Raw genomic sequence first — 12,267 nt, forward strand, 5'->3', positions numbered from 1 at the left:
ACACCATTTAACATAAAGTTCAATAATAACCTTGTCCATTAAAAGTAAAAGGATCATGACATTTTAATCTATATACTATGTTGATATATGAAAATTATGGAGTTAAGGGGTTGCAATGTTATAAAACTAATGGAAGAATTGATATTGATGATAAAATGGGTTAGTTGTTATCGAATATTAATAAAAGAAATGGAAATTTCCAACAAAATTGTTAAATTTATCTACAATATATAATGATAATAATCTTATTTTATCACATATTTCTCAACCTTTAATTTCCAAACATTTTTTTTTATTATTGATATTTTTTTTTATTTACTATTGCCTCAGTTATTTTTTATTTATTTATTTTTCACTCTTTTATCTCTGTCTTCAAAAATGCTAAAGAAAATATTAACATTTCAAATAATATATGCCATGCATTATTTTACTTTACCTTTTTACCATAACATTATACTTCAACATCCAATAGTTAGTAACCTTCACATTCTGCAGATAGCCAAAAATTCTTGATCTACATTAACTATATATACCCAAAACTTACAGCAATGAATGCATCATCTAGTAACCCTTCCATAAAATAATCAGATCAGCTAGTAAAGCATCGTTTACCCCATCGATCACTAGCCTAAACAATTGGCGAGCATTTCAGGAAGATAAATTTGAGGACACATACAAATCATTGATCAAAAGAAGGTAGACCCCACGACTCAGGCTGAAAATCCAAAAGAGACTGAAGACTGGAATCGGCCAAGGCAGCAGCATCAGCCTCAGATTGAGAAGGGACAACCACTACCTTCATTCCAGCCGCTTTTGCAGCTTTAACACCTATCCTGTTGATTTATATGACAAAAGATAATCAGCTTCATACACAGAATGTAAATTTTGTCCATAAAAACATCTGACATCAATTTTCAATCATCCTAACCTTGTTTAATCAAATGTAAAGAACATATTAAGTATATTAGACCATTTTTTATTTTTATTTTTTAAAAATAATTCTATTTAACAAGGCTCCCTTGTTTAAGTCCATTTATGACTATACCGAGACCTATCTATGCTATACATTGTTTTGTTAAGTCTTAAAACTTGGTATGATATATTGCCAATAAACGGTTTTGTTACGTCTTAAAACTCGGTATAATATATGTCATGTTGCTGACATGAAATGACATGACATATTTCTCACTCCATACCAAGTTTCAAGACCTAACAAAATCATTTGTAGCATTAGAGTAGATAGGATTTAGAGTATTGAATGGAGTCTTGAAAAAATCAAATCTCAAGTTAAGACGCAATTTGTTAGTAGAATAGTATTATTAGTACAAAAAAATAAAGAAAAAAAAAATAATTGGGAGATATTAAATGGATACAGGGGTAAAGGAAAGGATTCGGTTGAGTTTGAAGAAATATAACATTATTACTCCCTCCGTCCCTTATATTTTGCCCCATAGTGTAATGTTACTTTATTAAGTTTTGATTGGAAAAAAGTGATGAGAGAGAAAAGTGGTGGGGTTAATGGGGTGATTGTGAGATTAGAAATGTGGACCCATATGTCCAAAAATAGAATGGGGCAAAATTAAAGAGACAGACTAAAAAGAAAATTAGGGCAAAAATTAAGGGATAGAGAGAGTACATGTTATTGAAAGACGTGTCATAAGGTAAAAGTCTTAAAACAAAATTATGCTAATCTTGCTCTAAAATCTTAAGATATTAATCTTAATATTGAATTATACGCATTAACTTTCATTTGAATTATACAATATCTTAGGGTTGAAAATATCTCAAGACTGGTAATTTCAAATGAAAATTTCTTAAGATTAATGTTTTTATTTGAAATTATCTTAATTCTTAACCAAAAGAAATTCAAATTGAAAATTAAATCTTAAGTTCAACAAATGATATCTTAATTTTCACCGTTGAACATTGATTGATTAAACTCTCATTAACCACGCTTCTTCTTTTTTGGTAAGACTATCGGGCCAAACATAGGCTAGTGCAAGGTCTTAAGCCGCAAAATACCAAGTCACATGCACCTTTCTTAATCACTCTCGAAAAATAACCCAGCATGGTCCTATAAATAGTAGTTGCATTACTTTCAATTCATCTAATAGGAACACAAACAAACACACCTTCAACTAAAATATCTTCTACATTCGAGTACTATGTCATTAGATCTTTTATAATCAGTGTTTTTTTAACAAAAAAAAAAAAAAAAAAAAAAAAACTATCTTTGGTAACTTTTTAATCAAATAGTTATCTTTTCAAAGCCAAAAGTTTATATTTCAGTATCCAATAATGAAAACCATATATTTTTGGTACTAATAAAAAAGAAAAATATTGGTACTTAGGGTAATAACAAACTATGTTACATGGACTCGGAAACCCATGTCCGACATGGGTACATGTTTAAGTGTCCGACTCGATTTTATAAAAAAGTTCCATCATTTTGAACTAAAAGTGAAGTGTCCAAGTGTCATACCATGTCCGAGTGTTGAGGGTACGACATGGTACTTGAGGTGAAATGAAGAGTCCATATATGTAAGATAGATAACAAAGCCTATATTTTAATCAAATCAATCAATAACATAATACTAAAACAGACACCGTATCACTTCCTGGTGTAGTTTTTTCCCTCCAAAACTTATTTCCAAGAAAAAAAAAAATTAGTAATGAAAGATATTCTTAATCATCATTCTATATATTTTTTTGTTTACTATGTATTTATGGAAATAACTAAAAATAAAATATTATAATAAACTTAAATAATTAGACTTTATAGTACTAGATTATATTATAATATAATAATAAAAGGAACTAATTTGCCGCATACATTATTTATCGCATTAAACATAGAATGATTGTTTAAGTTAATCAACCATAAAACCTTTGATAACTAAGTATTATATTTAAAATGGATATATCAAATGTATACATATTTTAACATCTATATATTTTGGCATTAATCATACATACAAGTTGCATGAATTTGTAACTATCTTTTTTTTTTTTATTATTATTTTTATTTTTTATTCAATCATAATATTTTTAGATCAAAACTACACTTTTATGAGTAAACTGTAAGCACATATTTAATTCAACTAACTGATACTCTAATAGAACAATTATCTTAATAATGTACAATTAATATATTTTTTTTGAGTATATGAGTCATATTTTAGTGAATATTAGTCAAATTTTACATAAGCCTTCTGAATAACTAATCATTTTCCATAGCCTTATATAATTGATTTTTTTTTCCCCCTGTAAAACCTATGTATAGAGTTTTTTAGTAAGTCCTTTACTAATTTGAGGTGTTTATGATAAAATTGACATGACTCCTTCTAAAATTAGCTCCGCCTATATAATGTGAATTGAAAATTCATTCCATAATTTTTGTGTTGGCCATTATTGTAAATTACATATATAACATGTAATGATGCATTTATTAATATACTAGAGTCCAATAATACTTAACAAATAAATTTATTTTAAATTATCAACAAAATAAATATATTTTTAAATCGTGCATCGCACGGCCACTTTACTCGTTGCTACTAATAAAGAAGTGTAATAGTACTTATTTATTACCACTTAAGGACTACTTTAGTACCAATTAATATTTATCAGTACCAAATTGAAAGAATTCATTAGTTGGCAGTGAAACAATTTAACTTTAAGAATTCATTATTTGATGTTGTTGATGTTCCATTTTCGGGTCCGAAATTTACTTGGACAAATATGCGGCAAGGTGATGATTTAATAATGGAAAGATTGGATAGGGGTTATGTCACTTCGGGTTGGTTGGAGGACTTTTCGGATGGCCGGATTTTTCATGAGCCAATCCTAATCTCTGACCATGCAGCTATTGTGTATGACTCGAATCCACTACAAGTTCGGTCAAATCGGTCGTACCAACTGGAACAATGGTGTCTTAATTTCCCGGAGGTTAAAAATCAGGTTGGTTGTTTTTGGCCTACTCTTTTCCAAGGGTCCCTGGCTTTTATTCTTGCTAGGAGGCAATGTCTGGTTTGTTCTCATATTCAAAAATGGTGCCTTGTTAACAAAAAATTTTGGGGGGTGAGTTGGAGGGGGTTCACGAATGATCTTTTGTCTCTTGGTTCAGCAATTAATACCATTCATGAAGGGGGTGCTTTTGTTCAATCCCTGTCGAATATTGTTCATCAATGTCGTCTACCGGCGGCAGCACCTTAAGTGTAACTGGCTAAAAGAGGGTGATGCTCCAACTAAGAGGCTTTTCCTACAAGTTAAGAAAAGGAGTAAATTGAATGAGATTCTCACTTTGCGAGATGAATAAGGTTCATGGGTTGAGGGTCATGCGGCTGTTTCTACGTTGATTACTATTTCTCTGCAAACTCTTTTCAATCCTGTTGTTGACAATGAACATGGCACATATATTGATCTCCTCTTACAGGATATTCATTTTCCTTCTTTGTCAAATGCGGATGTTGTGTCTTTGGAACACCCTTTCACACAGACTGAGGTCCAAAATGCAATGTTTGATATTGCTGCTTCTTAGTCTCCGGGACCGGATGGGTTTATTGCTGAATTTTTCCAGACTAATTGGGCGATTGTTAGAGATTCGGTAGTGGACAGTGTTCTTCATTTCTTTTCTACAAGATACTTGCTCAAGGAGTTCAATTCCACTCTCTTAGTCATGATTCCGAAAGTTGATACACCTGAATTGGCCTCGCAATTCCGACCGATTAGCCTTTGTAATACGATCTATAAATGTATTCCCAAATGCCTGGTTAAGCGTCTCAAGTTGGTGTTGCCCACTTTAATTTCGGATTATCAGCATGCTTTTATTCCGAGACGGCATATGGAGGACAATATTTACCTTTCACACGAGCTTTTGAACTTTATTAATACTAGACGACATTCAACTCGTCTAACGGCAATTAAGGTGGATATGTCCAAAGCTTATGATAGGGTTGATTGGCTTTTTCTGATCAAAGCTTTGCGGGCTTATGGGTTTCCAGATCGATGGCTACACTGGATCTCACAGTGCAATTCCACAGCTTCCTTCCGCACTATAGTTAATGGCCAGTCGTCAGAGGCTTTTCGTCCACAGTGTGGTCTCTGACAAGGAGACCCTCTCTCTTCGTATTTGTTCTTATTCTGTATGGATGTCCTTTCTCGAAAGATGACTTTGGCTGAGGACATAAAGCTCTTTCATGGTGTGAAAATTTCAAGAAGGTCACCTTCTATCTCTCATCTCTTCTTTGCGGATGATGCTTTATTTTTCTTTAAGGCTAGTTCAGAGTCATGCTTGGCAATTGCAGATATCCTCCATAGATTTGGCAGAGCATCGGGTCAACAGATTAATGTTAACATGTCATTTGTTAAGTTTAGTCCCTCAGTCTCTTCATCTGATGCAGCACTGTTTAAGGACATCCTTAAGGTTACGCCAGTGTCTCACATGGGGAATCATTTAGGGGTTCCTTTTGATATTACAGGGAAGAAGTCGGACCACTTTGGCTATTTAGTTGAGAAGGTGAAGGAGAAAATCTTGTCTTGGTCTACTTATAGACTTTCGAAGGCAGCTAAACTCATCTTGATGAATACGGTCCTTCTTGGGATATCCTCCCATGTTATGAAGTCTTTTAAGTTACCTTTGGCAGTCACTAATAAGATTGACTCATTGATCACGCGGTTTTGGTGGGCCAAATAGGGAGTTCGTAGTACACATTGGGTGAAAAGAGAAATTATCCAGCAACCAAAAGGAATGGGGGGCTAGGCATCTGGTCAGCTTCTGTAATGAATGATGCCTTACTTTTCAAGCAGATTCAGAGGATGCATGTTCATCCTCAATTGCTGGCAGCTTGACTCTTCAATTATAGGCAACCGTATTTTTTATGCCCTGGCATTGCTCATAGTGGCTTCTCGGGTACGGTCTCCTGGGCTAGACGAAGTTTGGTTAATGTTATGCTTAAAGTTAGGCAAGGCTGTGCTTGGAAGATAGGATTAGGACGAAACTTGCTTGCTTGTAGTACTAAATGGGTCAATTCGAAGATTCCAGTTGTGCATTCGAACCAGAACTTAGCGGCAAGTATGTCTTGGAAAGTTATTGACCTCATTAATCAGTATACTAGGACTTGGGATGCTGCAATTGTTCGTCGGCGTTTTGAGTGGGAAAGTGCCAAGGAAATCTTAAAATTGGAGCTACCGCCTAAAGAGGAGGCAGATTTGTATTAGCCTGTACAGGTATTTATACGGTAAAAACAGGATATACTTTCCTTACTGACTTTCAGAACCGCCCCATCGGAAGGAAAGCTTTGATTTTTTCAAATTTATTTGGTGCCTTCAGATCCCCCCTAAGTGGCATATTTTCTTGTGGAAATTGGGCCACAATGGTAAACCTGTGATGGCTAACCTTGAGGCCCGAGGTATGGATTTAGATACTATGTGTCAACTTGTGATAGTGGTGATCGGGAAGATGCTATGCATTAGTTTTTGTTCTGCTCTTTGGCTAAGTATGCATGGAAAACAGCTAGTGCAACTTTTGTCAACAATTACTCTGCATTTATTTCTATTCAGGAATGGGTGCAGAAGCTTTTCCTTCTTTTTTATAGTCAGGATGGTGTCCATAGTACGGGTATTCAACACTTTGTTGCTACTCTGTGGGCTCTATGGGTAACTAGGAACCAATAGGTCCTAGGTCTCAAGTGTTACCTGGGTCTACGCAGGCTTACAAGTTAAAGTATCCAAGTGTCATACCTATATCCGAGTGTCGAGGGTCCGACATGGTACTTAAGGTGAAATGAAGAGTCCATATATGTAAAATAGATAACAAAGCCTATATTTTAATCCATCAATCAATAACATAATACTAAGATAGACACCGTGTCACTTCCTGGTGTAGTTTTTTCCCTCCAAAACTTATTTCCAAAAATAAAAAAAAAAAATTAAAAAAAAAATTAGTAATGAAAGATATTCTTAATCATTCTATATATTTTTTTGTTCACTATGTATTTATGGAAATAACTAAAAATAAAAGATTAAAATAGACTTAAATAATTAGACTTTATAGTACTAGATTATATTATAATATAATAATAAAAGGAACTAATTTATCACATACATTATTTATCGCATTAAACATAGAATAATTGTTTAAATCAATCAACCATAAAAACTTAGATAACTCAATATTATATTTAAAATTGATATATCAAATGTATACATATTTTTGCATCTATATATTTTTGGCATTAATCATACATAAAAGTTGCATGAATATGCGACTATCTTTTTTTTATTTTTATTCAATCATAATATTTTTAGATCAAAACCACACTTTTATGAGTAAGCTGTAAGCACATATTTAATTCAACTAATTGATACTCTAATAGAAATATTATCTTAATAATGTACTATTAGTACATTTTTTTTGGAGTATATGAGTCATATTTTAGTGAATTTTAGTCAAATTTTACATAAGCCTTCTGAAATAACTAATCATTTTCCAAAGCCTTATATAATTGATTTTTTTTTTCTTGTAAAACCTATATATAGAGTTTTTTTAGTAAGGCCTTTACTAATTTGAGGTGTTTATGATAAAATTGATCCGACTCCTAAAATTAACTCCGCCTATATAATGTTAATTGAAAATTCATTCCATAACTTTTGTGTTGGCCATTATTATAAATTATATATATATCATGTAATGATGCATTTATTAATATACTAGAGTCCAATAAAACTTAAGATTGAAATTTATTTTAAATTATCAACAAAATAAATATGTTTTTAAACCGTGCATTGCACGGGCACTGTACTAGTTGGTACTAATAAAGAAGTGTAATAGTACTTATTTATTACCACTTAAGGACTACTTTAGTACCAATTAGTATTTATCAGTACCAAATTGAAAGAATTCATTAGTTGGCAGTGAAACAATTTAACTTTAAGCATTGAAAAGATAATTATTTAATTAAAAAAAACACAAAAGGTAGTTATTTGAATAACATTGTTTATAAATGGTAATTAATTACAAAATAGCCTCCAAATTCCATAGATTTCTGACCATGGGTTGCAGCTTAGTATCCCAACGGCAATAAGCTATGCTAGTGGAAGGGGGAGAAAAGAAAAGGACTCCTAGGAGAATGTAATTCAAAAATCTTCTGCAACTTCTAGGATGATTATTTATAAGGTGACTTGAAGTGCAGAAAGTAGCGAGAACTTCTATACAAAGTAGAACCATTCTGACATATATTATTGCTTGCATGGATTAAAAAGGAGTGAAGATTCCCTACCCCCATGGAGTGACTTAATAAAAACATCCTATTCTTATCATCTTAACAACTACAACAGTTGAAAAAGAAACTACTCCATCATGTATATCAGCACAGTCCAATTGCTAATCTAGATTCTGTAATCTTTGCCCCCTCCATCAAAACAACAAATAAATATCTCAAATCCAAGTAAGAGACAAGCAATTCCAAAAGTAATTCACAAAAGGTTAAGCAGCAGTACTCAAATGTGTAAGTTAACAGACCTAAATCTAAATAGCAGCAGACCATAAACCTAGTGCATGAATATCCCTACTTACAGAGAATATACAGTTCATATTTACATAGCTTTGCCTTAATTGCATGAATGTTCTGCGTTATTAGACCTTCAGTTCAAATTATCAAAGTATTTTACTTCATAACAAGTTTGAGAGCAGGACAGCCAATGTTTTTAAAGATACTATGAATAGCCATTTATAACCGCAAAAACTAAACAGGAAACCACTAACTATCTGACTCTTTACTCACAAGACAATGACCTCCTGCAGAGTAACAAATACTTGAGCATAATATCTGTAGAATAAACTTACAAAGAGTCCTCTATAACCAGGCAATTAACAGGATCCACTGATAGTCTTTTTGCAGCCTCCAGATATCTGACAATCACAGAATTAATATCAGAAGAGAAGAAATAGGTGAATATCTGGACGAGAAATACATCAAGACAGCATGTCACATGAAGTTTAAAACCGAGCAGGCGAGCACTGAGATAAATGAAATTTAGTCTACAAGAGTTCAGTATAAAACCTGATATAAGATAAATAGGAGGATTTCCATTAGTCACTACGATGCCAAATTTGTCAAGAGCTTAAAGACACTACAGAAAGCCACTAATGTTTAATGCCTCTAGATTTGCTTACTCTTGTATTCATTTTATTCAGTTTTGACAGACTGTTATAGTCTGAGTACTTCAACTGCTCTACCTAGAACTGATTTCAGGCCATAACAATTAACAAATACTATATTCCTTGTCCATCATTTCAAAGAGAATAAAAAGACAAAGGATAAGGGGTACAATATCTTAAAAAATACATATAATAACATTCCGTTATGTGAATTAAAAGATCTTACAAGTCTGGAAATGGTTTCCCTGATAGAACTTGGTCACTTCCAAGAATGACAGAAAACAACTCCTTCCAACCTGCACAAGATTCCAAGCATTCAACATTTCAACAGAAATGTAAGTCTATAATATGTGACTGCAAGAAAACTGGACTAAAGCCCACAAGACAATAGTTTCAAAGACTAATAAGGAAAAACTATTTTTGAGAAAGATTTTAAGTAAGAAAAGGGGTGGGGGAGACCAATAAGGAAAAGTTATTTTTGGGAAAGATCTTTCGTAATCTACACTAATGCAGTCCAGTAAAGATAGACTTCTTGATGGGAGATTCCAGCGAAACATAATGTGACCTCATTTGATATATATTTTTCTTATTGTTAAATTATAAAGATTATGAGGTACATGTTAGAAATCCATAAGTCAGTATAAAGGAAATATGACATACTTGACAGGCTAAATATTAGACCTAGCGCTAGATTATAAGCTAGAAAAGTAAAGCTGATAGTTTGATGAGGCTTTCAATTGGTGGCAAAGATATAATTATGTATCGGACTATCAGTCTTACTGAAATCTACATGATTAGCATGTAGTTCTTCAATTTATTTTTAAAACTAAACTGTGACTCTGTGGATAGCATTATAATTTTGAAATTGTCTTTGAAATCAGACAGCAACATTATAAATAACACATTTCACTTTATCAGTCAATCAGTAAAAAATAAATGAGGTGAATGTCAGCCAAAACTATGCCCTTCAATACAAAAAAGCATAAATGTGTTTCAATAAATAACAAAAAACAAACCATATAAATCTTTCAATAATAAAAAGCATAGGAACCAACTAACTAGTATTGGTAATCTTTGATCATGGAAAGTTCTCACCTTTTTGATAAGAAATTTTGGCATCTATGTATTCTTGTAGAGAGTTTGAGGCAAGAGCAAATGGGATCTGATGCTTACGGAGATGTTGGATAAGACGATTGGCACCAGGAAGTGCTTTAGCATCTTTCCACCTAAAATATATACAGGGGAAAAGAAAAAAATTAAACCTGACCTTAACTCAGGATACAAATAGGAACTTCAATCCAACAGAAATTTATGGGAGGAGCTTCTTATCACTAATAGATAATTGAAAATAGCCTCACTAATTTACTAAACACTTTAAAATCTAACAAAATCATGCTTTTTGTTTAGGGATGGGATCATGGGAGGGACTCCTCGAAGTGAAGGCTAAGAGAATGCTGGTGACACATCGCAAATAAATTCCACATCGAGTTCACAGCAGGAAACCATCCTTAAGAATTTTTCTTGAGATGTAGTTGAATTGTAAACCATCAGCCCCATTTATCGCCCCACTTCTTTTAAGAGACATCTAAAGTCAATGTCCACTTCCTTTCTATAGAAATAATTAGCATAGATTTCGGCGAACATACCATTTACTCGATATTCAGCATAACCTTCCATATAGGTGAGATTAATTTCACAGGGATGCTTTTTTTTAGGAAGGTTTACTAAGTACAATCCTAAGGCCTTAAAAGGCATTAGAGTGATTAGACTAACATTGGTATTGAGCAATGCTCGAGTCACCGAACTCGCTAAATACAGGTTAATGAGACATGTACAAACTGCATAAACTAACATCAGAACATTCCAAGTTAACCTTATCTTGGAACTACTCAAGCAAATTACTAACTCACAAACTTGCCAATTCATCATAGGTAAATATTGAAAATAGACAACAACAAAAAACTACATAAATAATAATTCAATTCTAATATATAATGAAAAAATCACAACTTTAGTATAACACAAACTATACCAAAAACAAAATTAAGTATATTTGCTGAAGACAAACTTACTTAGAACGATTCAAAGGAGTAATTTCAGCAATAAATTGATCAGGAGTAAGAGGAAGATCATAATTCTTAACAATTGCAACAGCTGTTTCTTTCTGAGTTCTTCCCACTCTTCCATGCTCTTTATCAGTAATCAAAACTTTCCCATAACTCGCCAAATAATCTCTCAAAACACATCTTGTTGCAATTTCTGCATGCAAATTTTTTTTCGAAAAAAATTAAACATTAATTACAAAAATCAATCAAATTATCACTTAAAATCCAAATTCAAACATACCCAACAAAATTAAAATTCAAAATTTAAACCTGTATCCAAAAGGGTACCATCCAAATCAAGAATTACAGCAGAAATTTTTGCCCCATAATTGGAATCGTTAATAGTCATGGCTAAGATTTGTTAGAGAGAAATTTTGTTTGGAATTGATAAAGAGGATGATGAAATAATAAAACGGCGGTGTATTTATAAATGGAGATAGAATTATTCCGTTTTCGATAGAAGTATCGGAAATTGATGCTGATTTGAAGTTGGAAATTTGGCAATGTGTCCATCTTATTGAGAATGATTGGGGAAATTTGGGTACGGAAACTTTTATATACCTTTCGTTTCTCTTTCAAATTTGTCCATTTTTGGAAAGTATACTTCGCAAACGGAAATAAATTCTTACTTTTGAATGAAGTTGACAAATGAGTCAAGTTCGTGTCATATTTGGGCCATGAGTCATTAAATTTTACTCGTACTTAGATTGAGATAATCTAATATCGAGTAAGTCAAATAATGTTAACTTTATGGCAAATATTGCCACTATATTAAGATATTAGTTCAAAACCCGTGTTATGCACAGTTTTACAATAATATCTTATTATTCGTTTATTGAAAACTATACAAAATGAAATTATTGTAAGTTAAAAAACATTTTAAAAAAGGTACAATAAACAATGTTATATACTACTCCGTATAAGATTAATCTCAATGTCTAATTTATGGAAGTAATAACAATATTTTAGTATTCGTAATATGAAAGCATACTCTTGTTCTTA

General features: G+C 32.4%; 1 protein-coding gene across 1 annotated transcript; it reads right to left on the bottom strand.

Annotated features, from left to right (window-relative positions):
• Nucleotides 1-401: 401 nt before the first annotated feature.
• On the bottom strand, nt 402-11,785 carry LOC110739545 (bifunctional riboflavin kinase/FMN phosphatase-like). The gene is made up of 6 exons (XM_021920005.1): nt 11,536-11,785; nt 11,233-11,419; nt 10,256-10,386; nt 9,387-9,456; nt 8,846-8,911; nt 402-833 (listed from the first exon to the last, which is right to left on the bottom strand). Exons 1-6 carry the CDS (start codon nt 11,612-11,614, stop codon nt 680-682), a joined length of 687 nt encoding a protein of 228 aa, XP_021775697.1. The 5' UTR covers nt 11,615-11,785; the 3' UTR covers nt 402-679.
• Nucleotides 11,786-12,267: the final 482 nt, after the last annotated feature.

This window comes from Chenopodium quinoa, unplaced genomic scaffold, assembly GCF_001683475.1.
Source record: "Chenopodium quinoa cultivar QQ74 unplaced genomic scaffold, ASM168347v1, whole genome shotgun sequence".
Classification (NCBI taxonomy): Eukaryota; Viridiplantae; Streptophyta; class Magnoliopsida; order Caryophyllales; family Amaranthaceae; genus Chenopodium; species Chenopodium quinoa.

What these genes read in the sequence shown, in the direction of transcription:
- LOC110739545 (XM_021920005.1), bottom strand. Translation starts at nt 11,614, where the DNA reads ATGACTATTAACGATTCCAATTATGGGGCAAAAATTTCTGCTGTAATT. An exon ending in ACTCCTTTGAATCGTTCTAA is followed by an intron (nt 10,387 to 11,232) that starts GTAAGTTTGTCT and finishes TATATATTTTAG; the next exon opens with GTGGAAAGATGCTAAAGCAC. An exon ending in CTGGTTATAGAGGACTCTTT is followed by an intron (nt 834 to 8,845) that starts GTAAGTTTATTC and finishes ATAAATCAACAG; the next exon opens with GATAGGTGTTAAAGCTGCAA.